The 23,566-nt window shown below is 44.4% G+C and overlaps 1 protein-coding gene across 9 annotated transcripts in view; it reads left to right on the top strand.

The window, feature by feature from the left end:
- The window catches only part of scrib (scribble planar cell polarity protein), a 65,145-nt gene extending 41,700 nt beyond the window's left edge, over window positions 1-23,445 (top strand). For 3 of the 9 annotated variants that reach the window (XM_041961123.1, XM_041961125.1, XM_041961122.1), the window contains 23 exons: window positions 547-795; window positions 1,252-1,362; window positions 1,459-1,635; window positions 1,728-1,844; window positions 2,154-2,342; window positions 2,540-2,659; window positions 3,251-3,307; window positions 3,876-3,932; window positions 5,172-5,252; window positions 9,902-9,973; window positions 10,734-10,787; window positions 11,298-11,420; window positions 12,629-12,679; window positions 13,773-13,919; window positions 14,343-14,502; window positions 14,618-14,837; window positions 14,937-15,026; window positions 15,114-15,296; window positions 16,917-17,056; window positions 17,455-17,492; window positions 18,020-18,094; window positions 20,074-20,128; window positions 21,314-23,445. In XM_041961123.1, the coding sequence (XP_041817057.1) occupies window positions 547-795; window positions 1,252-1,362; window positions 1,459-1,635; window positions 1,728-1,844; window positions 2,154-2,342; window positions 2,540-2,659; window positions 3,251-3,307; window positions 3,876-3,932; window positions 5,172-5,252; window positions 9,902-9,973; window positions 10,734-10,787; window positions 11,298-11,420; window positions 12,629-12,679; window positions 13,773-13,919; window positions 14,343-14,502; window positions 14,618-14,837; window positions 14,937-15,026; window positions 15,114-15,296; window positions 16,917-17,056; window positions 17,455-17,492; window positions 18,020-18,094; window positions 20,074-20,128; window positions 21,314-21,450 (2,703 nt within the window). In that variant the 3' untranslated portion in view covers window positions 21,451-23,445. Of the gene's footprint in view, window positions 1-546; window positions 796-1,251; window positions 1,363-1,458; window positions 1,636-1,727; window positions 1,845-2,153; window positions 2,343-2,539; window positions 2,660-3,250; window positions 3,308-3,875; window positions 3,933-5,171; window positions 5,253-9,901; window positions 9,974-10,733; window positions 10,788-11,297; window positions 11,421-12,628; window positions 12,680-13,772; window positions 13,920-14,342; window positions 14,503-14,617; window positions 14,838-14,936; window positions 15,027-15,113; window positions 15,297-16,916; window positions 17,057-17,454; window positions 17,493-18,019; window positions 18,095-20,073; window positions 20,129-20,237; window positions 20,268-21,313 lie in introns of all 9 variants that reach the window. The other 6 variants (XM_041961128.1, XM_041961130.1, XM_041961124.1 and 3 more) reach the window with 6 other exon arrangements.
- Window positions 23,446-23,566: the final 121 nt, after the last annotated feature.

Raw genomic sequence — 23,566 nt, 5'->3', positions numbered from 1 at the left:
GACTTCCCTGCTTGCCTTTGTTCACTTAAAATCAAACTTTTTGGAGAAACTACACACTTCCATTTGTGTTTTAAGTAAAAAAAGGCAAGAAGGGGTGAACAAGTGTTGAACTGATTACATTAACAGTTAGCACCACAAGCAGTTTGTCTTCAGGGGATTTCATGACTTTTTTGGGGGGAAAAAATAGCTTTGCTTGCTCGTAGCCTTGCCTGCAGCAGCCCGCTGTTACCCGCTCCCTCTTCTTCTCTGTCTGCTCCTGTTCTGTATAGGTGTTGGGTTCTTCTTTAAATAACAGTACTCACTTTGGTGCACTCACAAACTCTCATTGAATTAACTGTCAGAATGTTTTAGATGTTAAATAAGTAGTGGGATAGTTCTGAGTGATGAGCTCTAGACTTAGATGAGAGAAGACTGATGGCAGCTTGCCGTTTGAGGCCTGTATTTGTTTTTTAATGTTCATGGTGCCAATGGCAAGTGTGGCCTATTGTTATTGGGAGCGTTCTGGTGGGCTGACACCCTCCGTGGTTGGTTTTACTGTCGATCCAGATCAATGGTGTAGACATGACAGAGGCCAGGCATGACCAGGCAGTAGCGCTTCTTACTGGCACCTCCCCCACCATCACCCTCCTGGTGGAGCGAGATCCGAATGCACCAGGGGGCTCTCCAGGTCACTCGCGGGCACGAGCCCACTCCCCTCCACCCCCAGAACCCTCAGATTCACCAGACCAGGAGGAAGAAGGCCTTTCCCTTCATGGGAACCACCTGAGCCAAATGGAGGACGAGTATCCCATCGAGGTGAGAACTTGTAGGAGCGACTCTAGTGCTTCAATATGTTGAGTAGCTTTTTAGTTTAATTAAACCATGGTGTCGGAACCTCATTAAGGCATTCAGTGTTCATGTTTGTTTATTTGGTCCATGCCTTATCCTTAATGCTGTCCAGTTCCAGAGAAGATGGTGCATGGTATGAAGGCTTGGTCTAATTTGAATAATGGTGTTCTGTAGAGTTTAGCCTTGTAATAACAGATGTCAGCAATGCAGCAATATTGCCATTTACCTGCTTTACTTACTTAAAAGTGGCTTATGCCTGGAAAGAGTAGATATGTGTGCAGTAGGTTGGTTTGTGTTTAGTAGACAAGTTATAGATGTAAAAATGAGTGTTACATGTGACCATAGGTGATTAACTTTTGTTAGACTTAGGGTTGAAATATTCTTCTCTTGCTACAACACATTTTTTACCTCTAATCCTAACAGGAAGTGACCTTGGTGAAGTCAGGTGGCCCTCTAGGCCTGAGCATCGTGGGAGGCAGTGATCATGCCAGTCACCCATTCGGCGTCAATGAACCTGGGGTGTTCATCTCAAAGGTAAAACTTTGAAATTCCTTGTTTTCCAATTTTGTATTTTTGCATCACCTAAAATATGTTCTGCGTCTCACTTTCCATGGCCCCTCTCATCATCAGGTCATTCCTCATGGTCTAGCATGTCAAAGTGGACTACGTGTTGGGGACCGAATATTAGAGGTGAACTCCATTGACCTACGTCACGCCACACACCAGGAGGCTGTGCGAGCCCTGCTGGCCAACAAGCAGGAGATCCGTATGTTGGTACGGAGGGACCCTTCACCACCTGGGATGCAGGTGAGGCTGTCAGCTCAAACACATGTACGTATACTAACATAGGCAAATGCTCACCTTACCCTGCCTGACGAGCTGTGTATATATTATTGCAGGAAATTGTGATCCAGAAGCAGCCAGGGGAGAAACTTGGCATCAGTATTCGTGGAGGAGCTAAGGGTCATGCAGGAAACCCCTTTGATGCCACAGATGAAGGCATCTTTATCTCTAAGGTTCATATATACCACAACTTTGCAAATAAATAATTTAATTGTACATTTTAAGGTTTTCTCACCATTTTTGAGGGAATTTGAGCCTAAAGAGTGTTCGTCTTTGTCCAACTGTTTGGATACTGTGAGAGTTTTCGAGGAATTCAGTTTATTTAAAGCCACATCCCATCTGAGAACTACAGTATAATCATGCTCAGTCATGACTGCTGTCTGCAGAAGAATAAAACAATACAAATTTCTCCTGAGAAAGATGTGGCATCACATTTGACAAGAATAAGCAACTTACCTGTTCTTCGGTCAATATTCAAACAGGTGAGTTCAAGCGGTGCAGCAGCAAGAGATGGCCGACTGCAGGTTGGCATGCGCATCCTGGAGGTGAACAACCACAGCCTGCTGGGGATGACGCACACGGAGGCAGTGCGAGTGCTCCGTGCTGTAGGAGACTCCCTGAGCATGCTGGTGTGTGACGGCTTCGACCCACGAAAAGTGGCTGCTGTGGAGGTAAGACACTGTGAGCGGTCAGATAGGGATGTTAAAGGGAAACAATACTCTGTCTTTACACAGACTAAGATATGTGTATATATTCAGTCAGAACATAACTAATATGGGCAATAAATTGCCAGCAGTGTTGACATTATGTCATTTTCTCAATTAAGATCAAATTTCTAAACAAAACCCTGTTTTCGGTCCATTTCCAGGCATCTCCTGGCATCATTGCCAACCCGTTTGCAACAGGAATTGTCCGTAAGAACAGTATGGAAAGCATCTCTTCTATAGACCGAGACCTGAGCCCAGAGGAGATGGACATCATGCAGAAGGTGCAATACAGATTATCTTAAATTGTTAGCAGGGGAATGTGTATCCTTGAAGTTAGTCAGGTGTGCTAACAGTAATCCTGCACTGTTAGGCCAGATAAAGCCATAATTTAGGGATGTTAACAGAGGGGGTTTGTACACCAGTCATTCACATACCAGGAGTCAGTTTGGGAATTTTGTTATCAAGTCAACGTGTGAATCAGATGTTTATTCAGCGATTCTGTCACAGCAACACTATGCTTCCACAGCAGTTTGGTGTCAGCAGGTGGAGTTTTCAACGACCGTGGAGTTCGGCTCACTTCAACCATGCACACCACACATACCCATCTGTTCACTACAGCACCCAGAAAGCGCCAGCACAGTTGTTTATTTTGTCCAGATTAGCTTTTGGGAGACTGCCCGTACTAAAGGAATGTAGCGGCTTGTTGGTTTATTGAAAACTAGTTTCTGTTGTTCCCCTGAACACTTTGATCTGGTTTGTCGTGCAGCCTTGATCAGAGCACATGTAGCCAGAAAATATTTCTTATTTCTGCTAAGCTTTACAGCATGAATAGTGACCATTTATTAAGATTGTAAGGATCTTCTCTTCTCCAGGAATCTGAGATGGTGAGAGAGACATCACAGTGGGAGCGAGAAGAGATGGAGAAAGTGGTAAGTGAGACTGAAAATCCATTGCTGTTTCTGGAGGAAAGACTGTATCTGTCAAATCAGCTGATAGATGGCAACGCAGTGAGAGAAGAGAGTTCAGTTTTTGCTCCATTGTAGCACAGAAAAATGCCCAACATGAGTCAGGGTGGAGCTGTAGAGGCAGAAGCTCAGGGCGGTCTGTTATTGGGTGAATGAAGCTTCTCCTCTGCACCCTTGGTGGATATTGTGTTTGACAGAACTATTCCTGCGAAGTCCCACCTTGCATGCTTTTTCTGCTCCCATAGCTAATGAATAGAGTACTTTTTAATGTGTGCGGATTCTATCCTTTCTTTCCCTTCTGTTTTTCTCTCATCTCTCCTTTACCTTTGGTGTGTTTGGTGTGATACAAAATCATCCAATCATCCCATCTCCATACCACTTCCCCACCTTTGTTTTTCTCCACACTGTAACACTTGTGTAAATCCTCCCTCCTCACCTCTCATCGCATCACTGTGTGGCTGTGTGTGGTCGGGTGTCTTCCCTCCTGTACTTTCCTCCTCCTCTTCCTCCTACCCTGCCTTTCTTGGTGAAGGAGCGTATGCGCTTGGAGCGAGAGGAGGCAACTCGCCTGCTAGAAGAGGAGACTGAGGTGAGACACTCCTCATCAGCAGGTCTGCAGACAACCTTCCTGTCTGTGCCATCGAGCCACAAAAATACCACAGCACTACCTGCACAAGATTTCAGCATGTTTTGCTCCCCCTTCGTATCTGAGGCAAGGTAGAATCATCTAGTTTAGTCTGTTTAAATGAAATCTTCTTGAGCCCCATACTGGCTTAGTTATAATGGAGAAAGTCATATCCAGGTAGAGTACAGGTAAAAACTCTTGCTTACAGGTAGATGTTCCTACGCCTCCGCTGGGCATTTCAGTGAAAACCAGTGGCGGTGTTTGTGTGTGGCAAACCAGCAGGGTGTCAGGTCTCTACAGGTTAGTCTAGGTAAAAGGTGGGTAAGAGGAGGCCCAGAGAATCCAGCCAAGAATCCATGTTGTTGCAATTCAAGTACTGCATTTGTAGCCAAACCACAGTCGTTTGGGACTAATCGGCATCCTTTGATGAACTGCTGGCAGCTACAGGTCCGGTTTAGGTGTAACAGCAACGAGAGAAGTGACTGTTTACAATGGCGGCTCCTAAAGAGGTTAGCATAGCTGCTGCATTGGCATCAGTTATATCAGAACTGAGGAGTATTTGTTCATTGAAAGATGAGCAAGGAACGGCACTGAAGACTTTTCTTGATGGAACAGATGTTTTCGCTCTTCTTCCGACTGGATTTGACAAGAATCCTACTATCACATATATGGTCTGTTGTTCTGATTGGTTGAAGTTAGGCAGTGATAGATGGTCCATCCAACCACCTGCCAGGTATTTTTTGAAAGTGCCTGTACTTTTCCAAACAGTTTCCATAGATGACTTCCCAGATGTAACAAACCAGGTTAGCGAAATGTAGGATTGAGTCAAAATAAACTAGTTTTCATGTTCATTGTTATGAAGAAACATGTGACCCAGTCAAGGTCATCAATATGTTTTTAACTGTTTTGGACAACAGTGAAGGTGTTGGTGGTGCAGCAGAATAAGCTACGCTAGGGTTAGGCTATAGAAGCACTGATTTGTATTTTACTTGATCTTAGTTTTCTTTTTGTGGGATTTGTTGACAATACAAAAAATGCAGAATATCGGGAAGTGTGAATCTTTACTTCATAGCAGTGGTTTCTACAATTCTATACATAGTCTCCTCCAGTAAAACGAATTCACATTGAATGGATTCTTGCTTGTTGCTTAATAAACCCGAGCCTAGTCCCCTTCTCACCTGTGTTGTCTTTATTTCTCTGTAGAACATTGGCACTGGACCTCTAAAACTTGACTACAAGACCCTGGCAGCACTGCCCACCACCAGTCTGCAGAAGCTCAACAGGGTAAGACTCATGTTCTAATGTCTTCAGGCAGCAGTAGAAGATATTTGACATGTTCTAAATCCTGCTTCTTTTCATCTCGCTTTAAAAGTCCTCTCCGGTTGTATATTGCTTATATTTCTGTGCGGGCTATGTTGGAAGTGGCCTTCGTGGCTCAGAATAGACCTCCTAATGGAATCCCTTGTTTTTATGTCCTGGGAAACTGAGTGACCCAAAGCTGACCAGTTGCCCCTCCAGGAGCAGGAATGTTAACCTCCCTCCATGTGCATAACCCCAAGTCAACATTACAGATGGTGGCTCCAAGGCCAAACCGACACAACATATTGGTGCGGTGTAATTATGTCCCACATCAATTAATGAGCCACTGTGAACAACCTGGATTGAAGAAATATCATTAAGAAGAAGGACTGATCAAAAAGACCAAGTTCACCCAGAGAGAAGTACAGAATGAACACCAGAAAATAAAAGAAGAATGAAGGAGGCTGTGGAAGAAAGAGGATTCATAAGTGCAGACGGAGGTGGAACTGAAAGGAAGCATGGTCGAAGAGACGGCACTGTCCTGGGAGATAAAGAGTGTGAGAAAGAAGTGGAGAGATGGGGGAAGGGGACAGCTGCCCACTATCCAACGGTCTATCCTCGGCGATATTTTAAACCTGCATCTGGCTCTGAATTGGATGAAGTCTCTTGGGTGGGTGGGGTGCCAGACAGAGAGGGAGGGTATCGTCTAAGAGGAACAGACGAGTGTCACAGTTCCGAGGTCCTCAGAGGAGTAAGTTAGAGTGGACATTCAGCGTTGTCCTGTTACCATCCTACAGGTAGAACATTTAATGTTTTTTTGTGTTTGTCGTCACTTCTGTCCTGATTCCTTCTCTCTCTATTTTATTTTGATATTTCCGTGTCTGCATTAGGTGACAAACAAAAGATTTTTACTTGGTTTAAGACATGTAAGACTTTTTAGGACAAGTGCTAAACTTCAGCCGGCTATCATGACTTTGAAATTGTGCCCTACTTGTCGATGTCTGGCTCGTTAGATTGTCTAGGAGAACTTAACCTACATTTCATATGCAGCTGTTCGTTCTCGGTGCATTAGAGCTGGATTTGCTGCTCCAGCACACGTGGGACTGCTCAAACTGTATCACAGTGACCCTTTAGAACTGCTGCAAGTTGTTACCAAAGTTGTTGCTTAAAGCCTGAGATGGCTTTTGTTGAACATGTTGTTTAAAAAATGTTAATATCCCCAGAATGTGTCTGTGATGTTGTAAGAAGTGAGGTGTCAGGCGTGATGTGCTTCAGGGCTGCCTTTTAGCTTTTGGTTGAAGGTAAAATGATGGTAACATACTGTTGGAACTTTTGGTTTGGTTTGTTGACATTATATTTATAAAATAAAACATATCTTTCTATAGAATGATATAGAATGAGTCTTAGACTTATTTCCATCATTGTCCTTGAAGCTTTATTAATACGGAGGACTCTCAGTGGCATTGCTGGCCTCTTTGTGCTACTAGCTTAGCTCTCTGAATGAGTCTGTCGCTGAGCAGCGGCTCTCACTTGTTCTTTGGAAGCAGAACTTTAAATTAGCAAATTAACTTTTCCCAACAAAAACAACTGCCGATGGACTCAGCCAATCCCTGATGTATTTATTAAATCGCCCAACCCTAATAGGAACCAAAAACTTGAACATTTAATCACAAGTCTATTCTGTCTATAGTCTATTCTGCTGATTAAATATTCTTCTGAGAGGCAATTATTACACTATTATACAAGTAGGGAGTAAAAATGGTTGAGTTCCTGGTTTCTTCACCGTGCAGCTCTTCCCGGCGTGGCCAGCTCAGCGTGTTGGCATGCTGACGAACCAGCAGTCTCGCTCTCCTCTCACATCAGAACCCCAGCTGTCCCTCACAGTCTGTGTCGGAGCCAAAAGGGCACTCGTTCACATTCCATCCCACTGACCCTCATCACACCACCGACTCTTATAGTCAGCATGTAGAGAGCCGCAGTGCTGCCTCACAATGCTTTGGCCCAGCTATTTTGATATACACAAGATTAAGTCAAGGTCACATCTAATTAATGGCAAAGTTGGTTAGTTATCTCTTTTGATTTGAGGCTTCTCAGGAGGTATTTTTCGGTGTCGGGGGTGTAAAAACATGACCCTGCTATGGTTGCGCTCGCAGTATCTGGTTTCTTTACAAGGGTTGGGTTAAACATTGCATATTCTCTCCCCTGCTACAGGGGCATTAGCTGTCCTCTATGCTGAGTACAGTAGGAGCTGAAGGTGTGCTGGAGCCTGAATGTCTCACTGATCTGATAATGTGGTTATTTAAAGCAGAGTCCAGGAGTCTGGACTGTAGCATAGAGCAGCAGTTAACAAGTCTTGAATGATGGGCACTGAGAAACTTCAGGCTTCAGGGGAGATTTAGTGATGTGAGTAACTCTTTTTAGCAGCTACAGGCTTGTGTGTCAAGTGTCTATTTACAGAAACACACCTTGAGGCACAGGGGTAATAGGTTGCCTTCATTTTCTTATTGACCAAATATTTACCTGTTTTTGCTGTTTGTTTCCAGCAGACTGACAGTGGCTGACTCACTATTTTCTCATCATTTACAACTGCTCTAAAATGGCAATTAAGGTTTATTACAACTTGAAACTTGAGGCAGGTTGTAAATAATCCACAGGCTAGTCGAACTTTTGTAAAAGAGAAAATGATTACTCAAACTGTCTGTTTTAACATCCATTATGCTTTACACACCAACTTCCTGCCTCAGCTTTGACCCCCTGTACTGGAACGGTTGATACACAGTTTTCAAGGGGGGACTTAAGTGAGCACACCAAAACTACTTATGGTTGTCACACAGGCTTTACCTCCAGATAAAGCAGTTTTTTAATCGTGGCAAAAGTCAGGGCTGAGTTTTTTGCCCTGTTGATGCTTTTGTCATAGTGCCCCCAGATCCTGGCACTTGCTTACTATAATGGCCAAACCTATGAAAATAGAATAAAAGCTGAAAGAAACTGGGATTATCATTTAATAATAAAATATAATCCTTTCCACTGCTGCTAATTTTCTTTGCGTGCGTTTAGTTTTTCCTGTCACTTTACTGTATCTGTCCTCCGTCTTTGTTCTGCTCCTGTCCAGTTCTCTACTTCTGTAAGTCTTGCTGCTCCCATGGAGGCCCCCCTACAGGCCCAGTACGGAGTCCCTTTAGAGCCTCTGGGCTTCGGTTTAGACCACCCCACAAAACCCCTCAGCCACATGGACCCTGAGTTCTGCCCGAGTCTGAGCGCAGAGCATCTACTCCAGTCTGAACACGCTGATGGTCTTCATGGATCCCAGTCCTCCACAAGTGGGACCTCCACCACTGACGTTACTGGCTCGTCTGCAACCATTAATTCATCAACATTTGGAGCTGAAGAAGAGGAATGCCTGGTGGACTCTCAGCCTATCTGCTTCAAAGAGAACCCTTTCTTGGTGGCCAATCGCAAAGGAAAGGGCCGTCCACCAGGAGAGCAGATCCTGTCCGGGCCCCCTGTGGGCTACGGGAAGCAAGGCCAGCTGCAACCCTGGTTGTTCAGCAAGGCAAGCAGCCTGCCTGCGTGTGGTTTGGAGGCAGCATGGTGTGTTACTGTACACAATTTGTGGTTTGGTTCACTTGTGTAACTTAAAATAGATCAATCATTTGCATCTAGGCTTTGTGGAGATTTTAACTCAACTTTAATCTGAAGAAAAGTCTTTCAGGTGAATCACTGTTTTTGGTGTGTATCCAAAACACCAGACAGTAACAACTGTGCATTTATTTTTTAGGAGGGATGGAGAACTGCAACGAGCAACAGAAAATTAATCTCCATCAATGCTGATAATTAATTAATCCCTTGATATGTTCTTGTCCTACCAAATTCTGATTAGTTGGCCGATCATTTGTGATACTTTTCATAAGGAGAAAAGTGCTTCTTAATCCATTGGATTAAGGCACAGCTCCACTCACTCATTGGAGCAGCTCCTCTTACCCTCTCTGTGGTCTTGTGGCCTTCTGTATTGATTGGTTGCAAGTCACAAGTAATAGCCTATCAGATTGCTATGGGTGGGACATTGAGCGAGACTACAAAGTGGTCACTACAGACAGAGAGAGGCAGCTGCATCAGAGCTAAAATGGTGTATTTTTAAATAAGGTTATTGGCAATCGGATAAAGAAATAACAATGCAGAGAACCCCCCCCCCCTTTTTTTTTTTTTTAAATAAAAAAAGCTCTGTCAGTGCAAAGCTTTATTCTTTCAGGACGTGTGTGTCCAGGTTGTGTGTATTCATGTCATTATAACAACCAGCTGAACTGGTGCATGTTTTTGCTGTGAGCACAGAGCTTGTGGCACCTCGTGAGGTATTTGGGCACATAGCCTACATAGTCGGGATCGACTGGAATGTCCGTCCCAACAGCTGCGAGGGGGGTCATGAGTCAGGAAGGACCACGACCTGCACGACACAGAAAAGTGCATGTTTGTCAAGAGCTTGTTGTTGGTTGCTTTTACTGGTGGATCAGTTCCCTGCAGGACTAACCAGTGAATCTTGTTTTGGTATTTCTTTGCTACACTTTTTTTTTTCAGTGCACTGAGTGGAAGTAAGAGCAGCTGTTAAGTGTGTTTTTGGTGTTTGATCTTTTTTCTAGGCGCCTCCTTCTGATTTCACCCGGACCGACAGCCCAATCAGGGAAGCACCCTACTCTCCCACGATCCAACCGGTGAGCAGCCCCAACACCCAGCATTCACCCCCCCCCCCCCCCCATCCCATCTTTTTACTTTATTTTCTCCTTTTCCATGAGTAATTTATACCACTACAGAAGAGGTATTTTACAGTTTGACTCGTTTGACATTTCCTCCTACCCTTAGCCCAGCCACCACTCTTCCAACAGCTCTCTGTGTGCAGGCAGGGAGACTCGCTTTGTAAGTGGGTCTTGTGGCCCTCTCTGCTCTGGCCTGGATTTTTTTTTTTTTTTTAAGCACCTGTGTCGGCTGCTCTGAGCCCTCTATCTGTTAATAAAACTTAAGTAGTTCAGCCACCATGTCTGCTACAGTGGTTTGAAAAGCATGTGACTGCTTCTCCGTGGCCAGCTGCTTACTGATGCTTTGCCCCATGCCGACTGGATGTGCTTTCATTGGAGAGAGAGATTTTTGACTGATTGTCCTTAATGTCTCTACTGACCAGCTGTGGCTTCATATTCTCTCACAGGACAATAACAAAATAAAATTTCCACTTTTATGAGGAATTGAGATATCAGTTTGGGAAAGTGCTACAAAGGACCCATAACTGGTGATCTAATTGGCTCAAGGTGTAAACCCTGGTGGTGCTGCATTGTCTGAAAGTGTCTTTATTTGGCCTAGTAGTAGTAGTTTAGTTCAGATTTGCTCACTGTTGGGTGAAACTCAGGTGGATAGTGCAGATCCATGCATTTTATTTCACTGTCATTGTTTTATTTTCATTTTTTTTTTTTTTTTTTACAGGCAAACATTCATTACGCCTCCACTCCTAATGCCAAGGACGACACTACGTCATCAGTGAGTGTCTGTGGAGCTTGAAAACACGCCGTTCACAAAATAACTTCTATCGTAGATAAGAGATGGACTGATCACTCTGGTTTAGATATATGAAGCCAGGACACTCACCTTTTTAGTGTGTATTTGTTATCACACAGACATGCAACAAATTGATCAGATGATCACTAAAAGAGCTAAATGTTAATTAGTGTGGGTTTCAAAGTTTTTGGAGGGTACGGTTGATAGGCTTGTAATGATCGTGTATAAAAATTAAAATACTAAGATATAAATAGGCTTAAATAAAATTGATTGCATATTAGTTATTGTTTTTGGTACAAACTGGGCTTCCAAACAGGATGGGCAAATAATCTGAATAGTAAACTATGCTCTGATTCATATCCACCATTAACTCCCATTCATTTTGAGTTGTCATTTATCCTGAAGTTTATTGTGTCTGAATGAAAAGAAGTTTGAGGCTGTAAGAACAAAATTTAACTTATCTCTTGTGTGAAATATTTGTTTTCTGTCCAGACGCGACCGGGTGCCATCCAGCCAGTCGGGCGCGTGCGGCAGAGTCCCTCCCCCGCCACTCCGGAAGGCCACAGTCCCAACCCCTTTCAGCATGGCCCCTCCCCCTTCAACTCCCAGACCTCTGTAAGACCCCTCACCACCACATAGTGCTGTTTTCTATCCACTCTCAGCTCTGTGCTGCCTGCTCTGACGCCCAAGTGGTGTCTCACAGCCGTACAGCAGAGATGCAGATAATTATGGCACGAGGATGACTCATTTCTAAAGAGGCTAGAACCAAAGACGGGAAGACTTGTATCTGAATGCCAGGAGAGTTGAGTCTGTGCTGCTGCTGCTCTCTGCGACCCCCCTAGACACAACTGGAGGCTAACCGTGTTTGAACTACACCTGCAAACGGAGCATTTAGCCCAACTCTGAGCTCTTCAATCAAACATAATTGCAGCTTTCTGAAGTGTTCCACTCATTTCTTCCTTTGGCAAGCAACATAGCTGGATTGGTAAATAACAAAAAAGCTATGATTTCATCTCACATCTTCCTTATTGTTTCACAAAGGAGCTCATTCAGAAAAAATTTGCCATGGCTTTGAACTTTCCAGGCCCTACTGTCTGTCTTTCTCTGGCACACTCCCCTCCTCTCTCACATGAAACCAGCCGCCATGCTGTTCACCTGTTCTCCTCCAGTCTTCTTCAACTTTGCTGGTTTTGTTTCATAGTCTACCCTCTCCTCCATGTCTCTGTCTGTCCGTCCCTCCCACCCTCCTCTGCTTCCCCTCGGCTCCTTTTACCATATGAACCTACCCCGCCCTCCATGCCCACCCCAACCCTCCCCCCCTGCAGCCTCGCGCCCCCTCCCCCACCTCGCCCGACGAGTTCCCCATGAATGTCAAGCAGGCATACAAGGCGTTTGCCGCCGTGCCTCGCTCACTGGCAGTGCTGGAGCCGCCCCAGGTAGGCCGTGCTGCCCGGACTCCCCCGGGTCACAACGACAAAAGCATGCTGTGCTGATTGGTTGGTCTCGTCCCCCCTGCCCCCTCCTGACTGGAGCAGGCTGTCCTATAAGGAGCCTGCGCCGTGTCAGGGGGCCTGTGACGTGCTGTGACGTGTGGAATGCGTTCATCGTTGGTTTTTGCACTCCGGTGCCATCATCTCGTCATGCTGGTGTTGATCTTGATCCATTCGTCCATCCATGTGTTGCTCGTGTACTAATATTCAGTCCTCCCCCTTTTTTATATATATTATATCCCAGCTGCTAATCAGTCTGCCTGTTCTGTATCTCTGTCTTTGTCATAAGTCTGTCTTTACTGAGCTTTTCTAACACTCTGCTGTGCCCAACAGGACCTGTATGGTGTGAGAAACAATTTCCACCCAAAGCAACCAACTCCAGAGGTGAGTGATCATACTGACCAAAGAAATATCAAAATCACAGCTGTCTGTTGTACCACATTGGACGGAATATAAGATGACATTTATGTCTGGGACATTTGAAAAAGTGGGGGTCGTATTATAATCAAGGACTAGACACTTACATGTTCACATCAGATATCCCTTTTGATGGAAGAGAGCACCAGTGTTGCATTAAGGGTTGTTTGTAGCCTTAAAGGCGCAATGTGTAAGAAATGACCAGAATTTTAGTAAAAAACATTGAAAAAATTAACTTACATTAACAACAGAATGTGAAAACAGTTTTGATGTTATATCAAAGATGTCCATATATTGTGTGTTGCTGATTAGTACGCTTCAAAGGAAAGCATGCTTACCAGCTAGCCATGGCTAGCGGTTCTCTTGCCCACAATGTAAACACCAGCAGTCCCCCAGTGCTCCGAGCTCTCAGTTGGGGCAGACTCCAGTCAGTAAATAGAGCCACTAGCTGCATGGCTAACTGAGCTAACTAGCTAATGGCAGCTAGTAGCTACAGCCAAAAATAGCTACAGCGAAGAGTATAAAAAGCAGCAATTAGCGGTTACTGCAGTGTTGTGCTGCCCCCTATATGTTTAGGGTGACCTTCGACAGGAGGAAATTTTTACGCATTTTTACCTGTAATGTTGCGAGCCAAGTTTTTTCAGCCCTATCTGCAGGAGTTTTTGACAGCTGTAATGTGTTCTGCTGCCTTGGAGGAAATGAGTAGTGAATCAAGTCGAAAGCTTCTCCCAACATCTTTACTACAGAAACAGACCAGGGACCAAAGCGTCTGTTCAGCAGCCACAAAATGTCAGGAGAAAGAGATCAAAAGAGAAATTACCCCTCCTTAAACTTGCATCATCTTTGGAATATTTTCTCAGCAGCACTAGTCTGGAAGTCTTTGACAAAAACAGATGTCAGAAAAGAAATGAATCCTGAATCTACAGCTGCAAGAACAAAATATCAAAGCATGTCTAGATGTGCTGTAAGCTTACTGTAGTTACGAACTGAGAATAAAACCCCGCTGGCTCTTAGTCATCTCAGTCTGACAGTCTGGTGACAACCTATGTGGCCTTTTCAGCCTGAGTTGAACAACGAGGTGTTTGATGATGACACTGATGGTCAGGAGAGAGCTGGTAAGGGTCTGACCGGCACGGTCTCCCCCCGTCGGGAGTATATGAGCCTGGCAGCAGTGCCTCGACTCTCCAGGCCCTCCACAGAGCTGCAGGTACCCACCGCCTCCGCCACGTCTGGAGCAACCCTGTTCTTTTTCCTGGGCTGCGGTGTGCTTGGCTTGAGCGGTGGTGATGTCTCTGCCTCCAGAGACTGGGAGACATGTTACTTCTGACAGTAATGTTACTGCCAGTTCATTGGTCTCGAATCAGCTAAATGGTGCTGGGTTTTGTTTCAATGGCTAATTGTTTTGTTCTTTCTTCTTGGTCTCTTGTACTTTTCTTCTCTGGCATCCCGTGATATTCTGTGCTTATCTGGCAAATGGCTCTGCAACAATGCAAATAGAAAAAAAATCAACTTTTTAGCAGTAAATCTTTATTTTCCTGCTTTATGATTTGTAAATATTGCAAGCGCTAGGATCGTATCAATACAGTCAACATCATTTTATATTCTATCCTTGATTTCTGTTGTAACACAGAGTCCTTCTCCTGGTGGTAAGGACAGCCCAGAGCAGCGCTCTTTCAGGGACCGGCAGAAGTATTTTGAGATTGACGTGAAGCAGCAGACTCCAGACAAACCCAAACCTCGAGTCTCTCTTGTCGGAGAAGATGACCTCAAGAAAATGAGGGAGGAAGAAGGTTTGTTTGAATTGTTTCTCCTTGAGCATCCTTTGCTTGTAGCTAGTGAAAAGATCTAACTTGGCCAACCGTCCCCTTTAAATTTACAAACCTGCGTCTGTTCATCTCACCCCAGAGAGGAAGTTTGAGCAGCGGGCGCGGGAGTACCTGCTGGATGAAGATGAGGAGGACGAGGAGGAGGACCTGGCTAAGCAGATGGCGCAGATGAAGGCCTCTGGCAAAGTGTTGCTGGACGGAGTGGAGTACAAGGTGGAGCCAGTATCCACCCCACTGCAGCACTGCTCCACGCCACCAAGCTACAATGTCACACCACCCAGCTACTGTGGCAGCTCAGGGTAAGATGTTGTATATTATTGTTATTATTGCTTCAGACTTTTTTTTTTGCCATCAGCTGATTGTTTTGTGTGTGTGTGTGTGTGTGTGTGTGTGTTTAGTGCTTCCTCTGTTGATGGTAAGGGAGACTCTCAGAGGAATTCACTGGAGGACAGCTTCAGGCTGGAGCAGAGGCCCAATTCCATGACTGGGTAAGTACATCATCCGCATGCTGTGAATGTCTCTTTGCTGTTGTTTTTATCAACGTCGTCATGGCTGCTCTGCGTGTGTCTCGTCAGTCTGATCCCGGCGTACCAAGGGGAGTCGGCTGCTCCCATCCGCACGGCCAAAGCAGAGCGCAGGCATCAAGAGAGACTTCGTATGCAGAGCCCCGAGCTGGCTGTGGCCCCCGACAAAGACCTGTCTCCCGCTGAGAAACGAGCTCTGGAGGCTGAGAAGAGAGCCATGTGGAGGGCAGCACGGTAAAAATATAACATGCAACACATTCTGACGAGGAAGATAAAATGGCAAAACTGGACTTTTCCTGTATTTTTTCAAGCTTTTACTTTGCATTTTGTCCCTGTGTTTCTAATATGCTGATATTAACAGTGATTTGTCAAAGAAAAAGGGAATCACTTAAATGAAAACCTGTTAACTAGTGCTACAGTTGGTTATTGCAGTTTATAGATTATATATCGTGTTTTTTCTCTTCATTCATTCGGACAAAGCAGGACTTAGATGCGGCAAAAGAAGGGGAAGGTTTGTTTACTCTGAGCAGCATGTGATAGAAACCTTGACTCGGCTGATAACACTGGCAGCACATTAGGGAGAGGAACTCGTGTAAAGAACTACAAGGACAAAAATGAACTGAAATGGATAAAAAGATTTTTGTTGTATCGTGTTTTCTTAATGAAAGTTTAAACAACTGTAATGCTGATGCTGAACTAAGGCTAAAACTAAATACCAGATGCACAAAATGCTCCTTGCTGTTTCAGACCTCACGTAGTGTTGGATTAATGACACTTCTGGCCCAGATTCCTTATTAAAATTTGTCCTGCTGGTCAATAGCACGGCTTGTTTTTTAAATATAAGCAATAGTTTACTCTGTTGTGACAAAACCATCCTGTGCGTGTAGTTAGTCTGTCTCCTCTCTTACTTTTTCATGTCTAAAACTGGGCTCTTATTTATTATTCCTGGCTCTCCTAAAGGTGTCTGTTTTACCTTCCATTCTTTGGTTTTCTTTTTTCTGTCTGTATGCCTTTCTTTCCTTCCTCTCTTCCTTATATTCCTCCTCCATCCTGGTGCAACTGTCATCCTCTTTCCCCCTCCTCCTCCTCTCCTCCTCCTCTCCTCCACCCTCTCCCTGGCCTTGCGGGGCCCAGGCCCTATGGCCTAGAGGAGGATGTTAGGCAGTATGAGCAGGACCTGGCTAAGAGGCTCTACCAGGCCCGAGTGAGGGCATCTCAGGGCACGCCCGAGGCCCCCCAGCCCCCCACCTCCTCTACCTCCTCCTCTGCAGCCTCCCAGCTCAGGTCTGCTCCTCGGCCCCAGCTACCAGGGCCAGACGCACGGCATCGTGGGGGTGTGCGGGGGTGCGTTGGGGTATTTTGCTAGAGGCCGAGTTTGGAAAGGTCCAAGCAAGCGCTCGCAGCAACACTGCGACAGTGCTTCCACTACCTTTCTAGTGCTGTCTTGCTTCTGCACGTCTTTGCTTCTTCTAGCTTCCTCTCGTTCCCCCTCGCTCTATTCTCTGTCTTGTCTCCCCCCCTCTCTGCAGCACTCTTTTCATTTGCGCCTTGCTGTTCTCTTGGTTTTCATACTCTTATCTGTACTAACACACAGTTTGCAAGCTATTTGTGAGTTGAGGGTAAGCCTACTTGCAGTAGGCAGTCCTTTTCCTGGAATGCCTCTTTTTACACAGTGAAATTAAACCGGTTGTTTGTCACAGCAAACCAGGACAAGGAGCACCCAAAATTAGTAGTGATGGGCGCTACACCCACCTATAGCGGTGTGTGCCTCTGTCAGTCTTTGTCTCCGTGTTTATCTAAGTCTTATCTTATTTTCATTCGTCATTTATCTGATGGTGGTCGTCCCTCTCGTAGAATGAAGTCTCTGGAGCAGGATGCATTGAAAGCCCAGATGGTCATCGCAAAGTCTCGGGACGGGAAGAAACGTGGCACACTAGACCAGCTGACGGAGTCGCCCTCACCCGCCCCCACACCCTCTCCCACACCTATGGAAGGTAGGAAGCTGCAGTTAACAGTTTAACAGCTGCTGAGGCCTGTTTTACATGCCGAACATCGTCGCTTTGTCTTTATGGACTCTTTCAAACAGCAGAACCAGTTTCAACAGGGCACTGTAGTTCCTGTATATAATAACATTTTTATCCAGAACTACCACCCACCAACTTTTTAATATACAGCAGTACCTTAAAGCTTCTCAGGTTGGCTAACCAAGGTCTACCGGACGTTCCCTTTGCTTGACTTTAAGTTAAAGGAGACAGATCATTTCTAGTCTTTTCCCAAAATTTTAGAATATTTACCTGTTACTTTTAGATTTTTACTGAATCTAAATCTTAATATTTTTTATTTCTACCCCTTCAACCTTTCTAACTTCACATTTTCTGTTCTCCTCTGACAGAGCTCAGTCCTCGAGGACTTACCTCTCCAGGCAGGCTGGTAAGTACTAAACCTTTTTCCATTTAGTTTTTGAGTGATTTTTCCACTGGTTGTTGTGTCAGTGCGAACAGTTTACTGTACCCTCTGCACAGACTCGAGGAGCTTGAATCATCAAATATTTGAACAATGTTGTAACGCTGACTTTGCAGTTTTAATTTAAGGAGCTTTACTTGAAAAAGACTACAAGTAAGAGTGCTGGGTTACAAGCTGGAAAAGGAGGAAAAGGAAGATTTGCTTCAAAACACATTGGCATTAATCCACCATCTTGCTCATTGTCACTCTAGCCAATCAGCCACAGCTGGCTGCCTGAATCACCCATGAGCCTCTCTGCCTCCAACCTCTCCTTTTTCTATTTCCTTATCCCTTGCTCTTATTCCTTTTCCTCTCCTCTACTTTGACATTTTCCTTCTCCGCCCTTTTCTCCTCCTTTCTATACTTTATCCCACCCTCCTCCTTTTTCTCTGTCCTTATGTTCCTCTTCCCCCCCCCCCTCAACCTCTGCTCATTCCTGTTTGCTATCCTTCTAGTCCCTGTCGTCAAAGAAGTTTGACTACCGACAGTTTGCTGCCATTCCTTCTTCCAAACCCGTATACGACATCCAGGTATTGGCTGCATGCTGAGCTACCGGGGGCCCGGCCTCCTCCCTTCCCCCGGCTTTCCCTGCTGCCTCCCCCCTCTAGTTTCTCTGTTAATGACGAGGCATCAGTGCAACCGCCATCTAGATTTTGGCTCAGTGATTGATTAGCACTTCCTGCTCTGCACTATATTGGTGTGGCTCACTAACTCACACTTGCACAATGAAGGTGGACTTCCTCTACCAAAACGACACACAAAATCAGCTCTGGGTCTCCCTCATGTTCTGCATCGTCCTTCCTGGTCTCCCACTTACCACTCCCAAATTTAAGAGTATCTGTAGCAGTAACTGTTCACACCCATCGATCTCTCAGCTAACTAATCAATCACAGACAATAACATGCACACTGGCAAGTTTTTGATCCACTAACCAGAATTGGTTCCGGGGGAAAGTGGCCACAAACTCTGCATCCCATCCACTCACATTCACTTTCCATCAACTGTCCTGTTCCACGCATGGGTCACACATCAGGCAGAGGAGTAACATGTCCATACGATTTCCTGTCATGCTCTGGCTTCTGAACCACTGATCTGCTGAAGGGTCTCCTCCTGTGTGATCATTAGGGTGCAAGTTTTGTGTAGGTTTGTGTGGAGTAGTTTCACCTCTTCTTCTCTGTGTGAAAGAAGAGATGGGAGGGGAAGCAGGGGAATCCTGGAGTGCTGCTGGAGTGAGCAGAGCTTGTCTGGAAGTGGTCTTTTCTTTTTTTTGGGGTCTAGTATCTGTGGTCGTCTGTGTCACCGTCAGTCTGCGCTCCTCTGAGCGGATCTTGTGTGGTTTGGTTGTTGCAAAGTGAACTCGGCTTATTTGTATTGTCTCTTTGGTGGACAGAATTTAATTGACATTACTGCAAGTTTGTTTTCACACTCCTGCACGTGAACTAACAAAGGTCATGTTTAAAGGCTGTGTTGACGTCAGTAAGGGGACTCCAACTTCTATAAACAATTATGCAGAACAGGAAACTCGAGGTACCACAACAATCTGCAAGTTGAGGGTCACATGACTGTAACAATTACAATTATTATAAGAATAAAGACTTAAAGATAGCTAGCCTCCCTCTAAAAAAGTGCTCTTAATATTCATACAAACATAAAAACTGGTTGCCATTTATCTGCCATTGCCATTTAATATAATTTATTTTCCAATTTTTGTATCATTTTTGTAATCAGGTAGTTTCCCTCTGATTCTTGTCACTGAAAAAAAATAGTCTGACTGGAGAAATATCAGATCATCAACAGGACACAGTTCAGTTTCATTGTAGTAAAAACACAAATGTTACTTTCTGTCATTCTTGCTGAAATCTGTCAATGGTGACATTTTGTGACAACTCACAAAACAATCATCAAATCAACACTGAACAACACTTCTAACACTGAAATAACTTGCACAGCCAATAGTTAACATGCTAGCACATTAGCTTGCTAGCAGTAGTGCTAGGTTGGTCACATGATCCTTGGCTTGCAGGTTGTAGCGGTCCCTTGAAAGAAGCAGAATAAACAGCTTCTCAACACTGATAAGTTAACAAGGGGGAAATGTTATTGGTATTTAACTGCATCAGCACAAAGACAGAACAGTGTCACATGCTGCTTGTTTTTCCATTGTGCATTGGTGAATCGTGTTGGTACTGTTGCCCTGTTTGCCTTCTCTTTGTGAATGTGCCTACACTACACACCAAACCCCGGAACTGATGACCTAACTTAATCTTCCTTTCCTTTAACATGCCAATCTCTCCTTGTGGAGTAGTTGAGTAGATGTACTCTGGCTTTAGTGGCTCTGACAGATTGGGAGCTTCAGGGCTGTCTGCTAAACCAGCAGTGAGCGGCTGGCACATCCTCTCACAGTCTTCCTCGCTGCCAGCTCCCCCACTCACATGGTGACGGTTCCCCTGGGATACTGGTTACTGAAACACCTCCACTGCTCAGTTATTTACTGTCTCTTCTTGTCTTCCAGTCCCCTGGAACAGTCGATGACATGCAGTTCATCGACGACGGCTCCAGCAACCCAGGTGAGTACTTGTGCTATTCAGTATTTGAAATTGCATTAGAATAGGCTTTGAGAAAGGAACAAGGTAGAAAAATGTATTACCTCAATGTCCTCTATCCCCTTTGATTCAGGTGACTACCTGGGATAAGAAGCTCTTATTGGTAGGATCCTGTGTGCATGTGTTTTTGAGACTGTGCCACTGTACGACTGAGTATTGTGTGAGAAGAGTGTGTTGGTTTGTGCATTCCTGGTCTAACCTGCCAGCTACGTGGCAAACTGTGACTTAACTGTGGCTTCAGTCGTTACGAGGGGTGTGTCTACCTGGGTGTGCTTCGCCTGCTGCTGCCCACCACATGTGAAGCAGCAACTGATGTGGAGGAGAAATTTGCTGTGTCTGAACTAATGGTCCCACACTAACTGTGATCTAGACTGTGCATGTGCAATGTGTTTAAAGCGTTGACTGAAACTACTGCTTACAGGGAATTTTAAGTGATTCCATTGTCATGTTGCCGTCAGTCAGTATGTTTACATGCACAGAAGGAACCAGGTTACCCCGTTACTGGGTGACGTAGCTACATGACTACTGTAAATCCATGAACAAATGCAGCAGGTCAGTCATCAAAATTTTCCACTACTCCTGCCATGATTTTGGAAGACAGGCTTGACTTACAGTGCAAATGTGTCTGAATTTGGTCACATACTCAAGTAGATGATTCAGCAGTCATCTAATTATCTCCTTTCATCCACCCGCTCGGCTGGCACAGAGATACTTCCTCTATTTGTCAAGCATGTAAAATGCCAATTTGAAACTCAGTTAAGTGTATACATGGCCAGGAAGTCAGCTTTGTGAAGTGCATGTAAACACACTGAGAAGAGAAAAATTGCAAATTAGTTCTCGAAGTAACTTAAATGGCATCAACTCTTACTGTGAGTTTGAATGTAGAGCCCATACAGGTGACTGATTCAGTCATGCAGTCACTCTGGCCACTTCAATTTTCTGCTCAAAACTGTTCCTGCTTGTTTCCAGCTGCTGATCTGAATGTGGGGCTTCTCTCGCAGGTTTAAGGGATCCATCTGCTCTCTCGTCAGTCAGATGCTTCACAGCTGCTGCGGAGTGATTTGTCAAGTGAAAGCAAGCTAAACTGCAGCACCTTAATAGATTCGCTACTGTTACTGAAGTTGTTCTGTCTCTCTGTTTGTTGTCCAGGGCCCGCTGCAAGTCCTGAGACCGAGGTACCCACCGTGCTGCCTGCCACCTCAGCCCTGGAGGAGATGGCTTTGTACAGCAACAAGCGCAAACTGAGGCAGGGCCGCCGCAGCCTGGAAACGGCCGTGCCCACGTAACACCTCACACTGAGAGAAGAAATCCGAAGACAAAATGCGAACACACACACGTTTAAATACACTGTGGAACACTGGCAAAGCGTGGGTGCATCCACAGGAGGTGCAGAGTCACTTAACACTACACAGTGTCAGTAGAGCGAGATTTACTCTCCTATATATAACCACTGCAGAGACTACAATAGTCACCACACATACACACTCACTTATATCCTGCGTGCCAGTCTTGCCTATAGTCTGGATCAGTTGGCAAGTTGCTCAATGGTCCCTCAATGGCAAGAAAGAGCTAGTGTGGTTAGCTAGGATTGCTACTTACAGGCCATTCTTCTTTTTTTGTTCTACACTCGGTTCACCAAGTAGAAGCTGATCTATTTTGAAAAGAAGGTGGCCGAAATCTTTAGTATTTTATTTTTCGCACCTCCGATGATTTTGCTGTTTTGAAAAAGACGTACTGGAACAGAAAAGAAATGGGTCATAGCTATACTAACGATATTTTTAGGCTTTCAGTGAATAGATTGTAAAATGTCAGGGGTTTCTTGAGCAGACAGGAGTGTACATATTAATTAAGGAGGGAACATCCTGCTACCTTCACAGTCACATTATTGAGCTGTTTTTTTTTTTTTTAAACAGTACATATCTTTTTTTGCACTGCCACAGATCAGCTGTTTAAGAGCATATATCTTAAATAATTTATTGTTTTTATCGTTTTACTAAAATTGAAGGCCTTCTATTTTACACTGTTTTTAACCCATTCAGTTCTTTTGGGCATAAAGCGCATGACTGATGCTTATCATAATTTATCATGTCAATGATTGTTATGGCTCATTAAGTGCGTATCACTTTATATCATTGAATCTACTTTATATACACTTATGAATCCCCCAGGGGTTTTTGAGAGAAGCAAATCTTCAAATTATGTTATGCTGCTGCACATCAGTGTCATAACACAGCGAGTCAGACAGGAAAGTTGGTGACTCTGGTCTCACTCCAAAGAGTGTCTGTCCAGGTTTAGTGACTGTGTTACATTCCCCTTGTAGATAATATGACTACACTGGAGGCAGCAGCAGCAGTAAACTGGCAGTTTTACAGATGAACAGTTCAGAATATCAAATATATAATAAGTTTGGCAATATGCATTTTTAGCATCATTTACTAATTAACGGTACTTAACCCTGCCCTGGGTATTCGGGTATTGTTTTTCAATCAATGTGAATCATTTATTTCTGTCCTTGAATCATCTGGAGGTATTCCAGAGTGACGTGAAGGTAGCAGGTGTTTTATTTTTCTGTCTATGGTTAATTTAAATCTGATGCCACTGAAAAATCATTTATTATTGTGTGAATAATGTACAAATACTGAAAGGAAAGCAAACTTTGGGTTTGAAACTGAGCCAGTCTTGACATAGACCAAGCGAGTGTCTGGACTGCTGACGCATCTGGGTTTGGACAGGCTTGGTATGGGGACGCTCTCTGCATGTATATTGGTTTGTCAATGGGAGAGCTGAGAGAGGCAGAACCAATTAGAAATCTCTCAACACATTGATCTCATTCAGACATTCAGTTCACTGCTCGACATACTGTCAGTTTATGTATCTGATGGGTATTTTTGCAGAATCACAGCATAGTAACACTTGTGTTAATTTAATGTAGGGTCTTCTAATGATAGCTTTCCATGTTGCTCTCACTGACTGAAATTCAGTTTGTTTGATAACATTTGCAATGGCTGATATCTCCTTTTTTAACTTACAGTAGGTAATTTCTTTTTTTTTCAGATGGGTTTCACTACATTATTAATGCAGTGTTTCAAGTTTTTGTGTTTATTCTTTTGTCTTGAGTTCTCTTCGGGGGCTTTTACTTGCAAATAGGTTTGAGGGAAAGGGTCAGAAGTTCTAGGGTCAAGGGTTAGAGCTCATACAAGACTGTAACTAGTGAATTTGTACAACCAAAGAAGTCTATTTTGTGGTTCAGGAATAATAAATTTTACTTTTCATTAAGCTGATTTATAGCGTTGTGTCTTTTATGCTTGATTAATGTACAAACTACAATGCACAGATTCTATGTCGAAAAATTACATTTCACCACATGTAGCACACGGATGCCACAGTTAAACTAGTTTGTAC

Source organism: Chelmon rostratus, chromosome 20 (assembly GCF_017976325.1).
Source record: "Chelmon rostratus isolate fCheRos1 chromosome 20, fCheRos1.pri, whole genome shotgun sequence".
Lineage (NCBI taxonomy): Eukaryota > Metazoa > Chordata > Actinopteri > Chaetodontiformes > Chaetodontidae > Chelmon > Chelmon rostratus.
This window is presented reverse-complemented; position numbering and strand designations above follow the sequence as displayed.